Source organism: Colobus angolensis, unplaced genomic scaffold (genome assembly GCF_000951035.1).
Source record: "Colobus angolensis palliatus isolate OR3802 unplaced genomic scaffold, Cang.pa_1.0 Scaffold161, whole genome shotgun sequence".
Lineage (NCBI taxonomy): Eukaryota > Metazoa > Chordata > Mammalia > Primates > Cercopithecidae > Colobus > Colobus angolensis.
Genome location: NW_012114722.1, coordinates 3,187,109 through 3,213,704, shown reverse-complemented (window position 1 = coordinate 3,213,704; position 26,596 = coordinate 3,187,109). Strand labels below are relative to the sequence as shown.

Genomic DNA, 26,596 nt, shown 5'->3' with positions numbered 1-26,596 from the left:
ACCTGCCTTGTTTGTGCTGTGAATTCCTTTACAGTAAATGTGTCTCACTTATCTTTGAATTTTCATTACACAATAGAGTGTGTGGCACATAAAAGTAACCAGCAAATATTTATTGATTGGTAACCATGTTTGTAATTGGTAATCATGTTCCTACTGTTCTAGAAACCTAATAATAAATGGTCTTTCAGATTAATGTTTCAAAGCCCTCTAGCTGTTTCTCTCTGCCTCTCTCTTTCTCTTTCTCTCTGCCACCTTTTCAAGATCTTTCATTATTTTAATGACTCCTTTTACTCTTCGCCAACATTGATTTAGCAAATATTTGACTCAAGTACTTAAACTTGTCTACTTTCACTCCATCACTCTAAGTTGTGAAATCCCAAAGTGAGCTATATTTTCCTGGTATAATTCTTGAGCAGAGCTAATAATAGGCACAGGAAGTACCTCATGTTTACTCCGTTTTATTTGTACATTCTAGCATCAAACCTCTCATTTGTCAGCATTACTTTGTGATTTACGGTTCACTTATGATTAACTATGACCATTTACATCTTCGTTATTTATCCATAGCCAGCAGACACCTGCTTTTGTCACTAGATTTTTTTTTCTCTTTATGATAAAAATCATTAGAGAAGGACTATTCTTCAAACATACCTGATCTTTCTACTTTCTCTAAGTCTTACTATCTTCAAAGATCCTTTGAAGAAAGAATTAAAAATTCCAACTTCTCTTTTCTGGGGAGTTGCTATACTTTTAAAAAGTGAAATAATTATAAGTTTCATGGGATAACATTTTGTCATTTTAAATTTCTTAAGTATATTGTAGTGACATATTTTATTTTTATGAGTGCTTAAGTATAAGCACAATATGCAAAAAGTAACACAGAGTTCATTGTACTAGAGTATCCATGAGTCGAAAGGGCATACAGAAATTTACATTGAAAGAAGTCAAGTCTAACACATGACATTTATTATTGCAAAGTTTTGTATAGGAAATGAAATTCAATGTGTCTGTAAATGCCCTAAATCCTCTTATAAGTTATTTGTCCAACATGTCAAGCCTAATGGAAAAAAATCCCTTTATACCCATAAATAAGGCAACTTAAGCAGAAGATTCATGATGAAGCCAAAAAACTCTATAAATAATGGGATAGTACCCAGGGAGGAGGGAGATAAAGGAAAGGGCAGTAGATCATTAGCATAGTAAGGAAAGGATATTCCCATCAGTAAGTAAGCAGTGATATTTGGCCAAATCTAGGTCATGATCGGGGATATAATCACAAGTGAGATGTTTTACATTGTGCGATGTAGCTGGCATACTCATCTACAGATGGAATGGCTCGCTTCCCAGAATGCAATCACTACTATATAACAGTGCCATTATTTCTAGTTTGGAAAAGAGGATTGTAAAGCAGAATATCTCTGGTTCCGACCTCTATCCCGTTCAAACCCAATTTTGACATGATCCATGCTATCTTGTTTTCAGATATTTTTACAGACCGACTCTCTGCTGTAGCATACCCACGATTCAGGGTGTCAAAGATATGAAATAATGTATTTGTTATATTTTTTTGTTTGTTTTATAAACTAATGACTCAGAAACCTATACCTATAGAGCCAGAATAGCCTAGGATAGAAACTGAGGAATTCTCTATCAGTAAATTATCTTTTTTTTTTTTTTTTTTTTTTGAGATGGAATCTCACTCTGTTGCCCAGGCTGGAGTGTAATGGCGTGATCTCGGCTCACTGCAACCTTCGCCTCCTGGGTTCAAGTGATTCTCCTGCCTTAGCCTCCTGAGTAGCTGGGATTACAGGTGCTCGCCACCATGCCCAGCTAATTTTTTTTTTTTGTATTTTTAGTAGAGACGGCGTTTTGCCATGTTGGCCAGGCTGGTTTCGAACTCCTGACCTCAGGTGATCCATCCACCTCACTTTGGCCTCCCAAAGTGCTGGGATTACAGGCGTGAACCACTCCGCCCGGCCCTCTATTGGTATGTTATCTTAATAACTCAGGCTCCTGGCAAGTTTTCCCTAACCCTTCAGCAGCTGACTAATCTTTCAAATAGTTTTCTAGAGAAAGTAGTTTCATAACTTGACTTGGTTCCATTGCTTTGCCATCCTTAATGTAAACTTCTTTTTGATTATCAGAGTTTCTCTTTTTACAATTTAAATGTAGGTCCTATTATTTTGACTTCTGAAACTCTGGAAGATATCTAATAAGACTTGTCCTTTAAATACATATCCACTTCATGTCCATGGATATAGTTATATCCCTTAATTCAGTCTTTCCTGAGCTTAATTATCCATCTTTTGTTCATGGTTTGGCATTTCCCAAACTTTCAGCACTTCTTTTATTCTTCATCAGACATCAGGTTTTTACATATTCTTTAAACAGAGGAGGATCCAGATTTGTGAGGCTGGATTTTATATATTTTGGGAGCAGCCATTTAAGAAAAGGATTATTTTTTTAAAAGAAATTTTTTTTTTATTTTCAAATTTTAGCAAAACACATGGCCAGGTGAGCACATTGCCAGTACCCCTCCCATGCAAGTGAGAAGTCCTAATGCTTTTGCCCATTAGCTTCATGGTGAATCTGTCTCTGCCCTTTGAGTCGTTCAGCCCATAAATTAACCACAGCTCTTTAAAAAAGGCCAAACTGTCAAAAAGTATAAACCCAAGTAAGATATTGCTGTCGCATATGCATGCTGGTCTGGTATTTACACTAAATTAATCAGCACTGTCTTCATTAAGTAAGAAATAGTTATTGCTTGCCTCCTTTGTATTAGGTGCTATATTAGGCTTATAGTTAAGGGTGCATACCTGAATAGAATATCACACCTGAAGCAACACAAAGTCTACCGGGTTTTTTTGTTTTGTTTTGTTTTGTTTTTTTGAGATGAAGTTTCACTCTTGTTGCCCAGGCTGGAGTGCAATGGCACCATCTTGGCTCACTGCACAACCTCCGCCCCCCAGGTTCAAGCGATACTTCTGCCTCAGCCTCCCGAGCAGCTGGGATTACGGGCATGCACCACCATGCCTGGCTAATTTTTGTATTTTTATTAGAGACAAGATTTATCCATGTTGGTCAGGCTGGTCTCGAACTTCCGACCTCAGGTGGTCCACCCGCCTCAGCCTCCCAGAGTGCTGGGATTACAGGCATGAGCCACCGTGCCCGGCTAGAGTCTACCCTTTGAGAGGCTGTTAAACTAAGCCAACACTGAAGCAAATGTGCATAAAGGATATCTATGAATATCTGAATGCATGTTAAATGTGTAATGGATATATTAACATTATATATAAAATGGGGTGAGTGCATCTTGTAGTGATGGTTAGTGAAGCAGCCCTTGAGGTCTCCAATTTAGTCTGAGGGAGGAGAGGTTTAACGTTATGCTTGCTCTATTTTAACGAAAACTTCATTGCCTTTAACAGCAATATTACGTGGTGGCGTGAGGTTAATTTAAGGACCACTGTGACCCCTAAGTGCTCTGTTTTCATACTTTTCCACGCCTCATCAGGGCTCCTTTTTTTATTTGTGTTGCTCGGTTTCCATTCATTTTTGATGTTGTATTTCTCTACATATAAAGATTACCCTGAGTATGCAGACAACATCAATAAAGGGAAAGGCGCTACCTCATAATTACTGAAAGGACATCTTGCTGTCAATATCTTGGAAGATAGGACAACAAATCATCACACAATCACTTTCTACTTAGAAAAGCACAAGGTTCTGACTGGCAATCAAGATGGCTTTGTGAAAAGCAAATTGAGCAAAACCATCTTAATCTACTTCTCTGAAAGAATCTGTTCCCTGTACTGCAAAAGAAATCTCTGTTCACTAGGATTTTTATTCCCTCCCATCTGACAGTCATTCTCAATGATTGAAAAAAATAGGAACTAGACTTTAAAGTACGATTTTAACTGATAGTAAGACAGCGCTCCAAGTGGGTCTGGGAGATAGAGCCAAAGTAGACTAACCCTCTAGTGCTTCTTTTGATGACCCCTAAGAGGCTTGTTTTTGATGCTTATTATTGATTCCCCAGGGACTAGAACAGTATGTGACAGTGCATGCTAGATAATGAATGAATGAATGCGTTCTACTTCTCAGTGAAGGCATAAGTCACTGGATGTTAATCGGCCTACTTTTTTCTTACCTTTATTGCTTCCTTGCCCTCTTCTTCCTTTCCCTGTCCCTCTCATCACCCAAAGGATAGATAAATTTTCAATGGAAGTATGTCCAGAGAGATTTCTAACACTTCATTAAAAAAAGAATTTTATTGGCTGTGTATGTTCCCTCAGAAATAGGATCAAACTCAGTTAGGAATTAGTAAGATGTAAATTAAGGGCACCAAGCAGGTAGCATGCAGACAAGAACATACATAAATTCACTGGAAAAAGATTCTTGATTTTTAGTGGAACAGTACAGTACTAACCATGAATTAGCAGTATATGAAGTGTAATTGTTTTTTGAAGAAGACAAATCAGAAATGTGTAAAGTCAAAGAAATATTAAGCCTCTTGTTATCTTAATTGAAGGATAATGATATTACCCTAAATATTTTGGAAACCCTTATTTTGGATTTCCCTAAGAGTTATGCAGCATGTGCTTTAGGTCTTTCCAGGAGTACTAAATCTTTGTAATCTGAGGGTGCACTTGATTTTTAGAAATAGCCAGAAGTTACATCAAGCCAAGTTTTATCAATAAGATACATGATCAAACTGAATAACAAAATATCTGCTCAAAAATATTGTGAATATAAAATAATGAGACTAATTTCATTTGATTCAGAGTTTAATTCAGAACGAGGAGTTTCAATTACAGTGTAATAGCCCTCACCAACACAAGTTTAGGACTTCCAAAGGTGGCTATTTGTAGGACAGGATTCAGCAGATATATCGGAACCAATCTTCTAACTTTACAGTTGCACTTGAAAATGTTACAAAACAAATGCTATAATAGTTTAGAAGATTTAGAGCATGAAAAACTGGTAGATGTTGGATAGTACATCTCTTAGAGTATTGTTTCCAGCTTTGTCCTCTTCTTTTTTGGGGAGGTAGGTGAGGATGGAGAAGTCTGTAATTTAAAAATATCTAACAAGTAGAGAAGACCCAGAAGAAAGCATAAACATTATTCAATTTAGGCAAGTTAGTCTCTATGAGAAAGTTATTGTTCAGAAAATGGTATTGATTGGCTTAATTTGAAGTCCCAACAGTTTTTCCCAAGGGTCTCTTGGATCCCATCCTTCCCCCCATAGTCTACAAGCTAAGAAATTCACCTGCGTTGCATTTAGGGATTAGCTTCAACTTTGTGGAACTCAGGCAATGTGGCGGTTCCTGGGGACAAGCTACACCTTCATGAAATAGTTTTAAGGAAGATATTGACCAAGTTTCTATTTCACAGAGGCTAATAGACAAGATGTGGGCTTAAAAACCTGACAGCTTTTAGTGAGGCATAAGGAAGTATTTCCTTTTCGAGGAGGTTAAGTATCAGAAGAGGTTCCTGAGGGAGGTCATGGAACCCTATCCACAGGCAGAAAATTAGAGCAAGCATTTCTCTAGAGCCCTTCGTGTTCTGTGAGTCTATAATTCTACTTGTCAAGGTAATTTGATATTCTTATCCAAGTCTCTAAGGTGCTTTTGCCACCACCTAAATTGGTCTCATCAAAAACCTTATTGATTGTGCTGCCTCTCCCATCTTCTAAGATGGTGACAGTATTTAGGCAGTAAACTCAGATCTCAGACCTGTCACATACCACCTGTTTTGTCATTTCCCTCCACCCATACCTCCCCAATATGTTTTTTCTTTAAAATATTGTTACCAGTCACTTTAGAATTTCATTCTGTTCCTTTGGTTCAAAAAAATTATAGATTAATTTCCTATAGTCACTTAAAGCGCTTCGTAGATTTTAATCAACAGAGGTCTACGTTGGCATATTGAGCTCAGTTGTTTATCCTTACCAGATGGAGAGAAATATTCTCAAATACCTACTAAGAAAAATATGTCTGCAGAAACCTGCAGCATTAGGAAACCTTTTCCTTGCTGCAGATTGCAGATTAACTTCTAGCTAATCAGAGTTCAGCATTCTAATGGACTGTGACGGGAGAGACAGTTTTTTCCCCAACTTCAGATCACATGTTTCTGCAGTTGTAAGGCAAATTTTAAAAGGCCTTGGGGATCACAGCCAGCCTTCATTATCGGTGCGTGACCGCTCTGTAACCAACTGCAACTTTAATATCCAAGGAGATTTGCACATAACAGTCTTTTTTCTTTCTTCTTGTTTTTAATAATTTACCTTTGAGATTCTCTTCACCACCATGCTGGTGTGCAGAGATCCGTTTGTCTGTCAAACCTACAGATATGTAGTGCCTGTGAAAGCTACATTAATTTTTTATTTGTTTCCTAAGGAGGCTGAACAATAAGCTGGTTACAAGAGGGCTGAATACAAGAGGGCTACTTCAGTGAACACATACTTGAATTCACTTCAGCTGGCTCCCTCACCTGCAGCACGGCAGTTTCTCCTATGATTCTCCCCTCTGCCAAAAGGGAGTCACCTATGCAAATAAACTCAAGGAACTTTTTGTATAAACCATGCACCTGAACCTGAGAGGGTTTTGTCTGAAACCAAAAGATTACTAGAAAAGCTGTGTAAGGCCGGGCGTGATGGCTCAGGCCTGTAATCCCAGCACTTTGGGAGGCCAAGGTGGGTGGATCCAGCCTGACCAACATGGAGAAACCCTGTCTCTACTAAAGAACTACAAAAAAAATTAGCTGGGCGTGGTGTGGCGCGCCTGTAGTCCCAGCTACTCAGGAGGCTGAGGCAGGAGAATTGCTTGAACCCAGGAGGCAGAGGTTGTGGTGAGCTGAGATTCCGCCACTGTACTCCAGCCTGGGCAACAAGAGTGAAACTCCATCTCAAAACAAAAAAAAAAAAAAAGAAAAGCTGTGTGTAACACTGTTTGTGGATCCTGCAAGTATCTCATTCAAAACAAATGCCTCATTTTCAAAATTAGAACACTTCTTTTCTTTTAACCTTGGAGGCTCTATGTAAACACTAATCTCTACACAAGTGAATTTCCTCAGCGGAATATTGAGCTATGTCAGTGTGACAAATGTCATGGATATCGGGTCTCTGAAATGCAAAGCGCTCATATTTTTAAGAAAATAAATGTAGATGTCAGTGAACCATAACCTATAGATGATTAGAAAGACACTTACCATTCGAAAGTGGATAATGTTTTCTTCAAGGCTGCTAAGATTTTCTACAATAAAGAAATATGAGGTGCGTAGGGAACTATGTGTGGAGACGTTCTTGGTAATTTAATGTTTTGAAAACTCCCAGGCTGCAAACGATTATTATGTAAATCAACTAGCTCCAGCTGCTAATTCTTAGAAAATGGAAAGAGTATCTAAAGTTTAACTAGATTTTGACCTTTTGTGTTATGAAGACTACAATAGGGAAGAAAGAATTAGGAAGTTTGTTAGGGGGTTATTTTTTAAGGTGATCAGGAAGGCCTCACTCATAAGGCAGACATTCAAGCAGAGACTTGAGGGAGATACTTTTTTTTTTTTTTTTTGAGATGGAGTTTTGCTCTTGTTGCCCAGGCTGGAGTGCAGTGGCGCGATCTCGGCTCACCTCAACCTCTGCCTCCCAGGTTCAAGAGATTCTCCTGCCTCAGCCTCCAGTGTAGCTGGGATCACAGGCATGTGCCACCACGCCCAGCTAATTTTGTATTTTTAGTAGCGATGGTGGTCCGGCTGGTCTCGAACTCCCGACCTCAAGTGATCCTCCCACCTCAGCCTCCCAAAGTGCTGGGATTACAGGCATGAGCCACCGCGCCGGCCTGAGGGAGATACTTAAGAGCAGAAGGAACGCAAATGTAAAGATGAGGAGCGAGGGAGACCAGCGAGGGCTGGAAGAGAATAGCTGAGGAAGAGATGAGGACAGAAAGAGGTAATAGGAGGTCAGATCACATAAGGCTTTATATGCTATTGGAAGTGCTATTTTATTTCAACTATGAGTCGGAATAGATGGCCTCACTGCCAGAAAAAAAAGAAGGGACAGGGCTTTAGGGGAAGGTGAAAATTAAAGGGTGGGACGGGGAAGTATAGTCTAGAAAGGATATGGAGGGAATGCAATGCTGTCTATATGAAGAAATGAACATAGTACCTCAGGAATCAAAGAGGGAAAAAAATTTCTATTTTGTTTATTTTAGCAGATTACCTATGGTCTGTTATACTTCTGTGATTCATACCATATTTACACAGGTTAATAAGCATGCCTTTGATCCCTGTCTAACTACAGTATCAATACATTTGTTCAGTTTCTGTTACTGAGGCACCTAACTACTTGAGCAAGCTAATCAAGGTTTCAATTACCCCAGTGAGAAAGAAGTTCTACTTCTCTGTTGCAATCATAGTTGATTGGTTGATGAAGTATTTATGAGATCTTTCATAAGAGGAACTTTAAAGGTCACTTGTACCATAATAAGTGGAAATCGCTGGGAAAGAAAAAGTTTAGCAGTATTATAGTGCTGATAAAGTCTTCAGAGGTACGGACTCTCAGAGTCTAGTTACTGCAGCTGAAAATTCTTTGCCCTGAGCATTTGTCGTGACTCCTTCAATCCAATATGCCCTTTAAATGCAGTGAAACTATAGAAAAGGAATATCTAATGTTGTTGGGTGTTAATTAAAGAGTAGGCTTCCTTCCTTTCATTAATGGAAAGCCTTAATTTGTCTTCAGTTGCAGCTGAAAATTCTAAAGAACCATTTCCACCATCTTATGTAGGTTTTTTTCTTTAATGATCAGGTTGTTCAATTCCTTGTTCAGATGCTGAAAAACTCATCTTGGCTCACACTGTATCTTCCCATTTGTAACCTGATGTGATCATTCTCAAACGGGAGTGAAAAAGACCTGTACAACTATATGAGTCCTGATTTACTTTTGATATTCTTTAAGGTTTTCACCCACCTTTACTATAATAACAAATAAGGACCACAGCCCAAGCTACAAATCAGTTAGAGGTAACATACATTGGGATCTGTGTTTCCTATCACCTCTTTTCTCCTTGGTTCCAGGCCAGTGCAACAAAAGTGTCAATAGTATAGGCCGGGTGTGGTAGCTCACACCTGTAAATCCCAGCACTTTGGGAGGTTGAGGTGGGTGGATCACCTGAGGTCAGGAGTTTGAGACCAGCCTGACCAACATGGTGAAACTCCATCTCTACTAAAAATACAAAAATTAGCTGGGCGTCATGGTGGGCACCTGTAATCCTAGCTACTCGGGAGGCTGAGGCAGGAGAATTGCTTGAATCTGGGAGACGGAGGTTGCAGTGAGCCAAGATCATGCCATAGCACTCCAGCCTGGGTGACAAGAGCGAAACTCCATCTCAAAAAAAAAGAAAGAAAAAAAAGTGTCAGTAGTAGCCAAAACAATTCAAGCACAGAATATGTTAACTGTATGAAGTAGAGGAAAAGAGAAGGAGAACTTTTAAAAAGAAAAAACTTTTTGGTAAAATGATGAAAAGTTATTGCATCTAGGATTGCCTTTGCTGTTTCATTGTCATGTTCAGGACATCTTTGGGACAGGGAAAGGAAACTGCTGCTATAACCCTACCTCATTCACTGGTCTGGACAACCTGTCCATTGCTACCTATTTTGCCTCCTGTTATGACTGGAATGAAATGAGAACCCCACCAATAAGCAAAAAGTTTCCGCCTTTCATCCTATCTCCTATTTGAAATCCCTCAGTAATGATGTTCCAGCACAGCTAACAGCCTCCTATCAGTAAAGATGGGAAAAGTATAAAAAAGCTTAGCAAGGTCTAGGGTAGGGAACCAAGTGTGGGCTAATTCTCCTGGTCCTTCCATAAACATTGAGGCAGACTAAGTGAATCCCTCATTCTAAGACAAATGTTCCCTAAAGAAATAAAATTAAACTCCTAATTTCCAAAGCAATTGGTCTTATATTGGACTGTGTGCTTTATTTTCTCAGTGAGGCAACAGAACTAGAGATGTTAGAAAACAACAACAACAACAGTAATTCCCACCCCCCCAAATTCACTACCTTTCCCCAGGAACCTTCAAACCTCAGTTTTTGCTACAGTCTTGTAAGGTATGTTGAAACTTGAGTAGAATGATGCATGAATTTCTTTATTAGTCAAAATAGCACATTAGTATATGATCTTTATTATTTCTTAGATTTGTCAAATATGATATCCTAACACCAAGAATTTTCCCCCAAAACCTCCCGTTGTTCTTTCTACCTCTATCTTTTTTCTCTTGGCACAGAAAGACAAGTCCTATTATCGGTTCAAAGTTGGTGGCTTAAAGAGTGTGTGGGTGTTTTGTTTCTTCAAACTTTTACCTGATATTGCAAGATTTTCATATCAAAAAGAATTCCTCCTTCTCCCCAGTGTGCACGCACACATGTGGACATGCTCCTGGGTTGGAGGAAATGGAGTACAGACCTTGAAAAGCATGGGATCTTTGTATTGCCCAAATGTGGAATAGTATCACAATAACCACCACCATTTATTGAACATGTTTTATGTGCCAAGCACTGTTATTAATAGCTTTATATGTGATTCCTCATTAAATCGCAAACCAACACTGTGAAGTACAAGTACAATCATGTGTTGCTTAATGAGAGGGATACAGTCTGAAAAATGCATTGTTAGGTGATTTCATTTTTGTATGAACGTGATAGAGTGTCCCTACACAAAGCTACATGCTATGGCCTACTACATATTTAGACTATACAGTATAGCCTATTGTTCCTCGACTACAAACCTGGGCAGCATGTTACTGTACAGAATACAGTATGTAACACATTGGTAAGTATTTGTGTATCTGAACATCTAAACAGAAGAGGAACAATAAAAATACTATATAAAAAATAAAAATGGTACACCTGTATTAGGGCACTTAGCATGAATGCAGCTTAGAAGATTGGAAGTTGCTCTCATCAGACAAAAGCACACACATTAGCCTCGGACTACACAGGGTCAGGCTCATCAATATCACTGTCTTCCATCTCCATATCTTATCCCACTGGAAATCTTCAGGGGCAATAACACACATGGAGCTGTCATCTTGTATGATAAGAATGCCTTCTTCTGGAGGACCTGAAAGACCTGCCCGAGGCCATTTTACAGTTAACTTGTTATAAGTAGGTGTACACTCTAAATGGTAGAAAGTATAGTATAGCAAATACGTAAACCAGTAACATAGTCATTTATTATCAGTATCAAGTACTGTGTATTGTACATCATTGCATGCACTCTACTTTTATAGGACTGGTAACGCAGTAGGTTTGTTTATACCAGCATCACCATAAGTACATGAGTAATGTGTTGGGCTCTGACATTATGATGGCCGTGACCTCACTAGGTGAAAGGAATTTATCAGTTCTGTTATAATCTTATGGGACTGCCTTCATATATGTGGTCCCATCTGTTGTACTAAATGTCATTATGAGATGCATGACTATATTTCACAGATCGGGAAAAGAAGGTTAGTGCAGTTAAGTAAATGGCCCAAGGGCATAAAGCACTATAGTCTCTAGAGGAGCTTGGATTTAAACTAGATCTCCCAACCCCTCAAGGCCGTCCTGTGTTCATTAGAAAGTTTGGACTCTGGATCCCGACTTAAAATGATCCATATAATGAGGACAATTTCCCATTATTTTTACTCTGGGCATAAAATTACAGGTAAGAAATTTTTTAAAACTCTTATCAAGATGCATAAAATTAGAATTATACTTACCTAGGGAATATGGAAATGGACGTTATTCTGGTCAGGGGTTATTTAATATAAATTTTAAGTGTCTTATTTTTAAAAGAGGTGACTGAAATAAACAATTTAAAAATTCTTGTGTCTAGCAAAAAAAAAACCCAGAAAAGTTTAAAAAAAAAAACTCTAAAAGCACAGTCTGAATTAAAGCTAAGAAAGAATCAGTTGCTCAGAGAGTTCAAGATTGAAAATGTGAAAAATATTTAAAAATTAGCTGGGCTTGGCTGGGCACAGTGGCACACACCTACAATCCCAGCAGTTTGGGAGGCCAAGGCAGGAGGATCACTTGAGGTCAGGAGTTTGAGACCAGCCTGGCCAACATGGTGAAACCCCGTCTCTACAAAAAATACAAAAATTATTCGGGCGTGGTGTCACACGCCTGTAATCCCAGCTACTCGAGAGGCTGGGGCGGGAGAATCGCTTGAACCCAGGAGGCAGAGTTTGCAGTGAGCTGAGATCAGGCCACTGCACTCCAGCCTGGGTGACAGAGCGAGACTCTGTCTCAAAAAAAAAAAAAAACAAAAAGACAACAAGAAAAAGTTTAGCTGGGCTTGATGGTTCAAGTCTGTAATCTCAGCACTTTGGGAGGCCAAGGCAGGAGGATCACTTGACTTCAAGACCAGCCTGAGCAACATAGCTAGGCTCCATCTGTAGAAAGGAAGAAAGGAAGAAAGGAAGGAAGGAAAGGAAGGAAAGGAAAGAAAGGAAAGCAAAAAGAAAGAAAAGAAAGAAACTTTGCCAGGCATGGCAGCTCATACCTGTAGTCCCAGCTACTTGAGAGGTTGAAGCAGGAGGACCTCTTGAGCCTAGGAATTCGAGGTGCAGTAAGCTAAGATTGTACCACTGCACTACAGCCTGGTGACAGAGGGAGACCCTGACTCTAAAACAAAATGTGGAATTTCCCCTATTTTGTTGAGTTTTCATTAAAACTACTATCTCAGTGACTCATATTTAGTGTATAAAAAGATTTTCAATATAATACATACCAGGTTTCTTTATATCATTGCCAAATCATTTTTCTCAGTATCATTTTCAAATCCTTCCAACACCCTTGATGAATGAAGAAATACTCCTCAGTGTGATCACGGTATTCCTCTGGCGCCAGAGTTACCAATTTGTTCACCAGGACATTTCTAATTTACATAATTTTATGGTTATGTGACTCTCCTATCATACAACTTCTGATACTGTAATGAACTGAAAGTCTTGCCAACTATATTCACACGAGTAACCAGAATGATCCAAAACTCAAAAGAGAAAATGAATACATTCCTAGTTTTCTTTTTCTTTTCATGAGTGCCAAGTTACAGTGATATATATGGAATTGTAAAATTACCTTAGGTGCCAATAATATGGTACAGTTGAAAATCATATTCAGTGCAGTTAATGAGGGTAGATAGTATCAGGTTGGTATATTTCCAGTCATAGATTATGTCCTCATAACTTCCCAAAAAAAGGAGGAAGGGGGTTTGCAAAATAAGTCATTGAAAACAGATGTGGTCATTTGTCTGTCAGTGATTGAATTCTTACTGTTCAAACTTTTAGATGTTTCTGTTATACATGATAATCACAGCTACTATATAATGAGCATTTCCTCTGTACCAGACTCTGTCTTAAGTGTTTTATATAAGCATTATTTCACTTAATCTGTTTAACAATCCTGTGATTTAAGTAGTATCTCGATTCTGCAGATGTGGAAACTCAAGCTCAAAGACATGAACTAACTTGTTCAAGGTCACACGGTTTTTAGGATAAGTGATGGAGCTTTGATTTGAAACCAGATTTTTCTGACTCTGGGATCCTTACTACTAATTGTTTTATTTCTCTGTCCCTGAAATATGCCTTCAACTTTCAGTGATCTCATGGTGCTTGTAAAGTACTTCAGCAGTCAGCTCTGAAATAGGAAGCCAACAGAAGCAATGGTAGTAAGAAATTGTTTGCTGTGATGGTGGTGGCTGTGGTAGTAGTGGTTTACGTTTTCAAATATCAAGGCAAAGTTGAAAGATGCTTGCTTCATGTAGACCTGACCTGAATGAGGCTGGCATCGGGACTCCTTGGAATTTTCTGAATCAGTTTCATCCATTTCTTAAAGCTTAATTGAAATAAATGAGAGGTCTTAGCATTTACATGAATTTCTTTCTTTTTTTTTTTTTTTTTTAGCATATGACATTTTTAGTCCATAGGTCTTATTTGGTAATTATGCATAGCAAGGGAAATAAGATTTGTAATTTATTCACTTTTTTTTTTTCAGTAAGGCAATAGAAGTTTCAGCGAGATATTTAAAATTAGGTTGGTGAATATTTTGTAGTAAATCCTAGATATATTTTTCTTTATATTTTACTCCTTTTGTACCTTTTACCAACTCTTAACAAATAGATATGCCAGTAAAACTGAGACTTTTTTCTGTAAACATATTTCTTTTTTTTTGGAAACGGAGTCTCACTCTGTCGCCCAGGCTGGAGTGCAGTGGCGCGATCTCGGCTTACTGCAAGCTCCGCCTCCCAGGTTCACGCCATTCTCCTGCCTCAGCCTCCCGAGTAGCTGGGACTACAGGCACCCGCCACCATGTCTGGCTTTTTTTTTGTATTTTTAGTAGAAACAGGGTTTCACCGTGTTAGCCAGTATGGTTTCGATCTCCTGACCTCATGATCTGCCCTCCTCAGTCTCCCAAAGTGCTGGGATTACAGGCATGAGCCACTGCACCCGGCTGGAAACATATTTCTTATCTTGTATGAGGTTAGTACCAAAACACTTTTTCAATTAGCATCCTTTTAACAGAACACTGTCCTGTACAATGACAGAATCTAATCAGTTGGCATTTCCAACCTTGAGAAATAATGATTAATGCTTACTTGAGAATGACGTTTAAGTACTCATGAGTTAGTGTTTTAAAATGTTTAGCGAGGCTTGACAAGTACAAAGTAATGTTAATCACAGTCAGTTATTCAGGGGATTTTCTTAACCTGATCTTAGATTTGCTCCTACTGCTTTCATTCTTTTGATTATTTGATTTTTATTTTGTAAGAATTAGGATGATGAGAATACATCCCATCTCTCAAAATAATTTTTTTCCTCACCAGCTTTTACATTTTTAGAAGGGTTAAACAATGTCTTAAAAACTAAAGATTATTGATATGAAACTATCTTTAAGATTTCCCTTTCTCTTTTAAAATTATTTCCTAAGGAAAGAGAATTAAACAAGCATGTATTTTCTATCCCTAATTTCCTAAAGCCAGAGCCAAGTAAAAACACCAAGAGGAATATGTTATTTTTTTCAGCATGAGGCCTTTTCATGAAAACAGCACCAGTGACATCAGGACCAGAATCTTTTTCTAGTCTGTGTTGCTTGAAAAATATATGCCTTTGTAGATGTTTTCATTTACTGTCAATAATGCCAGACCACAGAAATGATTTTTTAAATTCTGTTTTGGCCTCTTAAAGATTACACATGCCATTACAAATTGTGATTGTTTTGTAGTTAAATCTATTCCTGAAACATTTCAGATATAAACTGATAGACCTATTACTTGTTCTGCTTTATCCTTTACTAGATCTACATTCATGTTGTTTTAGCAGTGCCTGTTGCAAGCCTCCCTCTCATATAAAAATTTAATCTCTTGCCTTATTTTCTTCTATCGCAAATTGTATCAGTTTGATTTTTATATGAACTTTTTTTTAGTTTTAACATATTTTCCAGAAATAATAAATATATGGAGACTGCTACAGAAATAGCATGATTCAAGTTCATGTACAATATAATGCCTATCAATAATCTATATCAGCATTTCTATTTTCAAAATGTGGTTTTGATTTGTGCATTTCTTTTTGTAATCATGTCTACTGTCTTTATTAGATGATCTTAGTCTATCAAAGGATGCTTATAAAAAATCAACACAGTCTTGGGAATTGGACTGCCAGATTTATCAAATGAAAATATAGGAGGATTCCCAGTTGAAGCTGAATTTCAGATAATGGATAATGTTTTAGTATCAATATATCCTAAATATTACATGACTTTTTTCTATTTAAGTATGTTCCAAATATTATGTGAGACATACTTCTACTAATAAAAGTGTTCACAGTTTATCTGAAATTTAAATTTAACTGAGAAGCCTGTATTTTATCTGGCAGCTCTATTTGGGGGGCATCATGATAGTGAAAATGAACATAGAAGCTAATGCCAAATAATCCTAAGTGATTGTGTTACTTAAGAAGCTGTGTAGCTTTGGGTATGTCACTTAGCCTACCTGAACCTAAATTTCATGTACAAAATGGAACAAATAATACCTACTTTGCAGGTTTTCTATAAAGATTACAAAGTATGTATTTAAGACTAGATAATGTTTAAAACACCTGGTACATAATAGAGTTCCATTAAAAAGTAGCTGTCATTATCAGAACAAAGAAGAAATACAAACACAAGTAACCAGTGGTTTTTTTCCCTCCATCTTAATAAACTTTTACCGAGGATTCCTAATGGCAGCACTCAGCATCTAAACAACCCATTAGATTGATAATCTAGTAGTCCACCCAGATCTTGGTGACTGTTTACCAAATCAGAGATTTGACCACTAATAAAATATATACAAGCATTAGCCTTCTTTCTTTCCTCCACTACATGGCTCTTTTCATGTTACTTGCCAAACATCATATAGCTTATTAGTATCAGGGCCTGAATATGTGATGCCTTTTCACATTGTTTTTTTCCTTTTGAGTTACAATTTTACTTCCATCCTGTCTTTCTTAGACATCTATTTATTAATGTGATTAATTTTTACCAAGATAATTTACATACCATAAAATTTACCATTGTAGTGTATGTAATTCAGTGGTTTGGCCGGGTGCAGTGGCTCACGCCTGTAATCCCAGCACTTTGGGAGGCCAAGGCGGGCTTATCATTTGAGGTCAGGAGTTTGAGACCAGCCTAACCAACGTGATGAAACCCCTTCTCTAATAAAAGTACAAAAATTAGCCGGGCGTGGTGGTGCATGCCTGTAATCCCAGCTACTCAGGCGGCTGAGGCAGGAGAATTGCTTGAACCCGGGAGGCGGAGGTTACCGTGAGCCGAGATCACACCATTACACTCCAGCCTGGGCAACAGAGCGAGACTCCATCTCAAAAAAAAAAAAAAAGAAAAGAAAAGAAAAGAAAAAATCAGTGGTTTTTAGTATGTCATAAGGCTGTGAAATCATCACCACTGTCTTAATTCCAGAACACTTCCATCACCTCCCCACCACCACCCACAAAAGAAACTCCATATTCATTATCAGTTTATTCTCATTCCCCCCTCTTCCACCCTCTCACAACCACTAATCTACTTTCTGTTTCTGTGGATTTGCCTATTCTGGACATTACAAATAAGTGGAATCATACAATATGTGACCTGTATTTGGCTTATTTCACTTAGCATGATGTTTGTGAAGTTCATACACGTTTTAGCATGTATCAGCATTTCATTCTTTTTATGGTTGAATAATATTCAATTGTATGGATATATATCATATTTTGTTTATCCATCCATTGATGGACATTTGGGTTGTTTCTACTTTTTGGCTATTAGGAATAATGCTACTATGAACATTCTTGTGCGTGTTTTTGTATGAACATCTATTTTCTTTTGGGTATATATCTAGGTGTGGAATTGTTGGATCATATAGTAACTCTATGTTTAGCATTTTAAAGGATTGCCAGACTGTTTTCCAAAATGGCCACCATTTTACATTTACCCCAGCAATGTACAGGAGTTTCAATTTCTTCACATCCTCAATTATTATCTTTTTTTTTAATTTTGAAATTATAGCCCTCCTAGTGGCTATGAAGTGGTACCTCATTGTGGTTTTCATTTGCATTTCCCTAGTGATTAATGATGGTGAGCATCTTTTCATGTGATTATTGTATGTATGTTTATCTCCTTTGGAGAAATATCTATTCAAACTCTTTGCCCATTTTAATTGGGTTGTCTTTTTATTGTCACGTTTTAAGTGCTTCTTATGTATTCTTTTTTTTTTTTTTTTTTTTTTTTTCTTTGAGATGGAGTCTCGCCCTGTCGCCCAGGCTGGAGTGCAGTGGCACAATCTTGGCACAATCTCGGCTCACTGCAACCTCCACCTGCCAGGTTCAAACAATTCTCCTGCCTCAGCCTCCCGAGTAGCTGGGACTGCAGGCATGTGCCACCATGCCCAGCTATTTTTTTTTTTTTTTTGTATTTTTAGTAGAGACGGGGTTTCACCATGTTGGCCAGGCTGGTCTCGAACTCCTGAGCTCGTGATCTGCCCACCTCGGCCTCCCAAAGTGCTGGGATTACAGGCGTGAGCCACCGCGCCTGGCCCTTCTTATATATTCTTATCAGATACATAATTTGCAAATATTTCCTACCATTCTGGGTTGTCTCTTAATTTCCTTGACAGTGCTTATTGATGGCCAAAAGTTTTAAATTTTGATGAAGCCTTACTTACCTATTTTTTGTTGTTACTTACGATTTTGATGTTACATCCACATTTTCTTTTCTTCCTTGTACAATAAAACAAACACTAAACCAGCGTTCCCTTCCCGCCTTGTAATTACATAAATGTGTGACCTTAGCCAAGTACTTAAACTCATTCAGAATTCAGTTTCCACTTCTGTAAAAGGGAGCTTGGTTTAACAGAGTGGACGCTAATGTTTTGTGAATAAATTATCTTTATAAAATCCCTTACATGAGTAGTTCTCAGCCTGGGGCAAGTTTTTCCTCCATGTAACATTTGACAATTTCTGGAAGCATTTCTGGTTATCACAACCAGAGTGGGATCGTACTGGCATCTGGCATATAGAGGCCAGGGATGCTGCTAAACATCCCACAATGCGTAGGGCAGCTCCTACCAAATAATTATCTAGCCCAAAGTGACAGTAGTGCTGAGGTTGAGAAACCCTGCTTTAAAATTATGATTCTAGTATGCCAGTTTATTTTTAAGTGGTAGTCTTTGAGTTTGTCTACAATAGCCAGGTGCCTTTGGGCTCCTAGCCTATTGCTATGGAGTCTAAGAGCACAAAAACAATGACGGGAGAAAGGGGAGGTACCAGTGAAGGTAAAATAATTTAGGTTTTTGTAGGAAGAAATCAATTCTTGCACGTCAGGAGAATTTTGAAAGTGTTTTTAAGGCTATTTTAAACTACTGTGTCTTTTAACATAAAGAAAAAAATTATTTCCATGTAAACCCCTCCAGGCAAATCCTTGTAGACGTATTCTTGCTATTGAGTCTTTTTCTTTAAGGTTTCTGGAACAAAATAGTTTTTGTGAAATAGTTTGTACACGCTATGAAGTATTTTTAATCAATCATAAAAGAAACAGAGCAATTTGATGGAAGGAACTTGTAGTTGATATGTCTCTGCATTCGTGATTTATCTGAACTCAAAGGAAGTTGATATTCCAGCTGATCACATTAATTCAGCTTTCTCTAATACCATCTGCTGGAATGTACTCATTCGCCTATGTTCCACAAATAATCTATCCAAAATCAAACAGACGATAGCTTGAAATATGTTTCAGCATTTCTAAATATTTTGGCATGTAAAAAGCTGTCATAATTGAAAGTATTTCTTTTCTGTGATAACACTGCTGTTTCATGCCCTGCATGATTAGATGTAATCATTATCACCAGCACCAGGACCACCACCATCACCATCATAGACTAAAATTCCTTGATTATAATATATCAGGATCTATTCTAAGCACTTTATGTTCGTATCATTTTTCCTCACAAAAATCCTATAAGGTAGTTTTTTTTATTAATCTCAATTTTGCAGATAACAGCAAAGTATCCAATAAAGGGGATCACATACTTGCTGAGTCATATTTCCATACTAAGTCTCCTCATGTGTCAAACTAGTTCGTATTTTAACAATAGATAAAGTATATTTATTGTTAAATCTGTAACATTGATGTCCTTAATTTTCTGGCACCCTAGATAATGGCAATTGAAGACTGAGTTATTTCTAAATCTTTTTTCAAGAAGAGATATTTTACGATTAATTGTCTCTCTCAAAATTATATGTATGCATCTTCCGGCTGCTGTAATACCTTCCCATCTCTGCATATTTATACAAATTTAAAACTGTAAAACTTCTCCATTATATAAGTAATGGAAAGGTTTTTGTTTAACTTTGTTTATATGTATAGGAAGCAGTGAGAGAAAACAATAAGAGAAGAGAAATGGAAGAGAAGACCAGGAGGGCAAAACTTGCGAAAGAGAAAGCTGAACAAGAAAAGTTAGAACGCCAGAAGAAAAAGAAACAACTCATTGACATAAACAAAGGTATGAAAATATTTCCAATTTTTATAAAAATGCAAAAAGTACACAATAATTGCAGTTATTTATTTTTGGATTATAAGGTGCATTTTCATAGAAAATTCACAATAGTATTAGTTACTTGTGCCAAATTTCTCTCATGATGCTAGCTGTATTTCATATATCCCTACATTGAGCATTCAGGATTTTTAATAACCAACGCAAGATGTTATTTTGTTGAGGTAGTGTTTTTCTCCCTACTTTTCTTACCATAGTATATTATATTCTGGATGAGGCAGTGGGGAGGGAAGAAGAGGGTGAGATGAAATGTGAAAAACTGGTATGGGGAGATAAGCCTTAGCTTTTAACTTCATTTTGTTGGCACATGTCTGTTGACAGTGCAGTAATAGTTAACAGTCTTTCTTGGAGGCTTGAACATTTTAAGTCCTAAGAGATATTGACAGCACTATTACAAGTTGAATAAAATAAGGAAACGCATCTTGCACAGCTATGAACCTAAGCACAATATGCTGGTATGTCTATATAGTTTAAAGTAAGTTGTTTGAGGCCAGGCACAGTGGCTCATGCATGTAATCCCAGCACTTTGGGAGGCCTAGGCGGGAGGTTCACTTGAGGTCATGAGTTCAAGACCAGTCTGGCCAACAGGGTGAAACCCCATCTCTACAAAAAATACAAAAATTAGTCAGGCATGGTGGCAGGCACCTGTAATCCCAACTGCCCAGGAGGCTGAGGTGAGAGGATTGTTTGAAACTGGGGGGGCGGAGGCTACAGTGAGCCAAGATCGTGCCACTGTACTCCAGCCTGGGCGACAGAGCGAGACTCTATCTCAAATAAATAAATAAATAAATAAAGTTAGTTGTTTTATTGGTTAGCAAGAGTGACTGTATATTGTTGGTGAGTTGTTTGGTTTGGTTGGTTTACTTTCTGAAGAAGAGAGGGCAAAAAAAGAAAGTGATTGGTATCAGGTATCCGCACACTGAAAATTTAAGAATAAAAAAGCATGCATAGATAGCCTTTGTCACCTGAAGTTTAGAGAATTTACAAACAAAACAAAACAAAATCTGAACAAGATACAAGGTAATATGATTAATATGGACCATGTATTACTGAAGATAACAATAGTAAAAATTGCAAGCACTCTATAATATTGACCGTATGCCAAGCATGGTTGTAAGACTTTTACGTATTTATTTATTTATTTTTTTGAGTCAGAGTCTAGCTCTGTTGCCCAGGCAGGAGTGCAGTGGCACGATCTCGGCTCACTGCAACCTCTGCCTCCTGGGTTCAAGTGATTGTCCTGCCTCAGCCTGCCAAGTAGCTGGGATTACAGGCACCTGCCACTACACCCAGCTAAGTTTTGTATTTTTGGTAGAGATGGGGTTTCACTGTGTTGGCCAGGCTGGTCTTGAACTCCTGATCTCGTGATCCACCTGCCTCGGCCTCCCAAAGTGCCAGGATTACAAGCGTGAGCCACTGCGCCCGGCACTTTTACATATTTTAAGTCAATCCTCACAACATCTCTATGAGGTAGGTATTATCATCTCATTTTACAGATAGAAAACTGAGGCTAATAGAAATTAAGGAACTTGGCCAAAGTCACACAAATAGGAAGTACTAGCACCAAGATTAGAATCCAAGTTGTCTCACTATGGAATCTTTCCATTTACCTATGCCATTGTCAGGAGAAAATGATAACAACAACTAACATATAGCACTTGCTACTTACCAAGAACTATTCTTGGAATTTTGCATTTAGGAGCCAATTTAATCCTCATAGAACCCTATTAGGAAAGTACTAGGATCTCATTTTAAAATGACAAAACTGGGGCACAGAGAAGTTAAGTAACTTGCCCAAGGTCACACAGATAGTGAGAGGTAGAATTAAGATTTGAACCCAGGCAGTGTGTAACCAGAGTTAATTATTATTATGTGTTTTTAAGTATAATTATTAATTATAACAATCATTATCAAGTATTTTGCAGTAATGTCTCTTAATGTCTAATTTTCTAAGATAGTGTCCATACCATTAAGTTTAGTCTTCGTACTTTTAAAATACATAAACATTTTCAGGAATTGACTATAGTTTGTATCTTCCACCCAGGAAACAAATATAACATTTTAACAGAAGAAAAACAGTAATATTATGTAAAAAGCTGTGTTAAAATAGAATAGTATCAACATAATTTAGCAAACAAACTTCGTAATTAGAATCAGGAAAACTGGTCATGACTGCAGTCACTCTACTAGGAGGTAAGCACTAGAGTACAGCATGGCAATGTGTATTTACAGGAAGTTATCATTGAGAAAGTGAAGAAGTCAGTAGAAACGTTCTGAAGGTGGCTGGGCACAGTGGCTCACGCCTGTAGTCCCAGCACTTTGGGAGGCTGAGGTGGGCGGATCACGAGGTCAGGAGTTCGAGACCAGCCTGGCTAATATGGTGACACCCCGTCTCTACTAAAAATACAAAAATTAGCCAGGCGTGGTGGTACACACCTGTAGTCCCAGCTACTCGGGAGGCTGAGGCAGAAGAATCGCTTGAACCTGGGAGGCAGAGGTTGCAGTGAGCTGAGATCATACCGCTGCATTCCAGTTTGGGTGACAGAACAAGACTCTGTCTCAAAAAAAAAAAAAGTTCTGAAAGTTAGCTCCTTTATGTGCAGGGAGGAGTAGCTGGGGAAGAGACTGGAAGAGATAGTAGGGGACAGGGGACAGATTGTGAGCTCTCTTTCTTTTTTTTTTTTTAATTATACTTTAAGTTCTGCAGTACCCTTATAGAACGTGCAGTTTTGTTACATAGGTATACACATGCCATGGTAGTTTGCTGCACCCATCAACCCATCATCTATTTCTCCTAATGCTATCTTTCTTTCTTTTCTGCTATGCCAAGGGTCTTACCCTGAAAGCTATGGGAAGCCTGTGAATGTTTATAAACTGGAAAGTGATGTACATAGTCAGGTTTCATAGATCATTTTGTTTTTGTTTTGTTTTTTGGATTTTTTTTTTTTTTTTTTTTTTAAAGACAGGGTCTCACTGTCTTCCAGGCTGAAGTGCAGTGCCATGATCTCAGCTCACTGCAACCTCCCAGCCAGAAAGGTCATTTTGACAGAAGCAGAAAGAATGTATTGGAAGGGGAAAGCCCTAAGGAAATAGAGGTTATGAGGATATTGTCATAGTCCTGACAAGAGATGATGGTGGCCTGAACTAATACAGTGACAGTGAGATTTAAAAAGCAGCAAGGGGTATATTAGTCAGAGTTATTTTGAGAAACAGAACTAGTAAGATGTGTGTGTTTACAAACACATGCACACACACACGGATTTATGGAATTGGTTCGAGTGATTGTAGAAACTGGCAGGTTTAAATTCTGCAAGGCAGGAAGACAGGCTAGAGTCCCAGAGGAAAGCCAGTGCTACAGTTCAAGTCTGAAAACCATCTGCTGCAGAATTCTTGCTTGGGGGATGTCAGTCTTTTTGTTCTTGTCAGACCCTCAACTGATTGGACGAGGCCCACCCACAGCATGGAGTACAAACCGCTTTACCCAAAGTTCACTGATTTAAATGTTGATCTCATCCAAAAACACCCTCACAGAAACATCCAAAATAATGTTTGGCCAAATATCTGGACATTGTGGCCCAGCCAAGTTGACATATAAAATTAATCATCATGAGAGGGTGTTAAAGGATAGAATTGACAGGTGCTGATGATTGATTGGATGTGTAAATCAGAGGAGGCAAGTGTTAAAGAAGATGGTACACTTTACAGAGAAAGCAAATTCAGGAATAGAGCAGATTTTCTCAGGAGAGTTACAATGACTGGTATCATTTTAAACATGTTTAGTTTTCAGATACCTTGTAAAGATGGAAAATGCCTAAGAAGCCATATGGTATATGTGATTGTGAAACTCAGCAAAGAAGTCTAAACTAACCATATCAGCTTGGGGATCATTGGTTTTTATTTGAAGATTAAAGTTACAGTGTACTAGTTTGCCAGGGCTTCCATAAGAATATGCCACAAGCTAGGTGCTTCGAACAACAGGTATACGTTGTCTGACAGTTCTGGAGGCTAGAAGTCCAAGATCAAGGTGTCAGCAGGGTCCTGCTTCTTTTGAAGAGTCTACGGTAGGATCTGTGCCAGGCCTCTCTCCTAGATTCTTGTAGTGTCTTGCTTTGTCGCAGCGTAACTTCAGCCTTCACATGGCATTCTCCCTGTGTGCCTATCTGTCTTTTCACATGGTGTTTATTTTATAAAAATACCAGTGATATTGAATTAGAGGCCCACCCTACTCCAGTATAACCTCCTCTTAATTATTTTTATTTTGTTTCTTTAGAAATGGGGTCTCACTCTGTCACCCAGGCTGGAATACAGAGATGTGATCATAGCTCACTACAGCCTCAAATTCCTAGGCAGAAGTAATCCTCCTCCCTCAGCCTCCCATGTAGCTGGGACTATAGGTGTATGCTACCATGCCCAGCTGCTCTTAGTTACTGGGGTTTTTTTCCCCCCCTAAAATAAATATTTAGCACAATCACCTCTTAATTACATAGTTCAACTTACAGCATGTGTATTGGAATGGGATTACCAGGGTAAAGTATAAATCAGAGGTTCTGAAACTATTTGATCTCAGAACCCATTTACACTAAAAATCATTGAGGACCCCAAATGCCTTTTGTTTATGTAAGTTGTTTATATTGACATTTATCATATTAGAGTTAAAACTGAGATAATTTTAAAATTCTCGATTGATTCAATTAAAATAATAATAGTAAACCTTTTCATGTTAAAATAAATAAACTTTTAAATGAAAACTACCTGTATTTTCCAAAACAAAAAAAGAATTAGAAAAGAAAAAATTAGTGTCATAAATCTCTTCACAGTCTGACTTAATAAGACAGCTTCATTCTCATACCTACTTTTGTATTCAATCTGATTCAATATCATTCTTCATGTAACTTCTGGAAAACTTCACAATACACTCAGAAAAGAATGAGAAATAGAAAGGCAAAAAATTATCAGTATTATTATGAAAATAGTTTTCATGTTGCAAATCCCTGAAATGATCTTGAGGGGCCTCCAGGAGTCCTGCACCCACACTCCAGCGTTGCTGGAGTGAACAATGAAAAGAATAAGTGGTTAAAAATGGAGCCTATGGGCTGAGTGCAGTGGCTCACACCTGTAATCCCAGCACTTTGGGTGTCCGAGGCGGGGGTATCATGAGGTCAGGAGTTCAAGACCAGCCTGGCCAAGATGGTGAAACTAAAAATACAAAAATTAGCTGGGCGTGGTGGCAGGTGCCTGTAATTCCAGCTACTCGGGAGGCTGAGGCGGAGAATTGCCTGAACCCAGCGGGCAGAAGTTGCAGTGAGCCGAGATCATACCACTGCACTCCAGCCTGGGCTACAGGGCAAGACTCCGTCTCAAAAAACAAAACATTGAGCCTATCCAGTTTTGTTCTGAGAATGTAATCTTTCTCCACACTACAGCGATTCCTACCCTCCTCCGAGTATTTATTAACCTTTCACTGTTCTCCTAAAAATGTGTCTATAACAGGCAAAGAAAGAAGGTCTTATTTTGATTGTGTCTAGTTGTTATAGGACCAACAAGTTTGTATGCCTGCTGCACAGTAACAGACCAATACCCTGAGACAACTGGGATGCAGCAGAGAAAGACATTAATGATTGCAGGGCACCAAGAAAAGAGATGGGAGGAGAACCTCAAATCCATCTCCTCAAGGAGTTCTGGGCTGGGATGTTTAAGTGGATCTTGGAGAGCAGGGGGCTGGAAAATTACAGTCATTGATTGACCAGGGCAAGGGGGATGAAATCATCAGGATGTGGAAACTGCATTCTTTGGTGAGTCAGCTTCTTGTGGGATCCTTCAGACCAGCTGACGTTGGTAGTTTCATTGGTACGCAGCACTGAAAGAATAGCTCAAATGGAAAACTTAATGTTTTATAATGTTCAAGTTGTTATCTACACAGCAGTTAAGGGGAACTATAATCTTGTAACAGGGTCTGTGTGATTCTGAAGCAATAAGTACTGAACAACTATGAGGAAGCAGGTCAAGCAGGTCAGAGAGCAAGCTGACTTAATGATTAACACTGAATCACTGAATGTGCTACAAGCTTGGTTTATCTTCCTTTCTTTCTTTCTTTCTTTTTTTTTTTGAGACAGGGTCTCACTTTGTTGCCAACACTGGAGTGCAGTGGCGCAGTCTCGTCTTGCTGCAGTCTCCGCCTCTTGGGCTCAACCAATCCTCCCACCTCAGCCTCCCCAGTAACTGGGACTATAGGCACACAGCACCATGCCCAGCTAATTTTTGTATTTTTTGTAGATGAGTGGTTTCGCCATGTCGCCCAGGCTGGTCTTGAACTCCTGGGATCAAGTGATCTTCTTTGGCCTCCCAAAGTACTGGGATTATAGGCATGAGTCACTGTGCCTGGCCTATTTTCTTTTTTCTTTTCTTTTCCTTCCTTCCTTCCTTCCTTCCTTCCTTCCTTCCTTCCTTCCTTCTTCCTTCCTTCTTCCTTCCT

General features: G+C 38.4%; 1 protein-coding gene across 4 annotated transcripts in view; it reads left to right on the top strand.

The window, feature by feature from the left end:
• DIAPH2 (diaphanous-related formin 2) overlaps positions 1-26,596 on the top strand; it is a 940,316-nt gene that overhangs the window by 694,266 nt on the left and 219,454 nt on the right. For all 4 annotated transcript variants that reach the window (XM_011937272.1, XM_011937270.1, XM_011937273.1 and 1 more), the window contains one exon: positions 19,938-20,073. In XM_011937272.1, the coding sequence (XP_011792662.1) occupies positions 19,938-20,073 (136 nt within the window). The remainder of the gene's footprint in view (positions 1-19,937; positions 20,074-26,596) is intronic.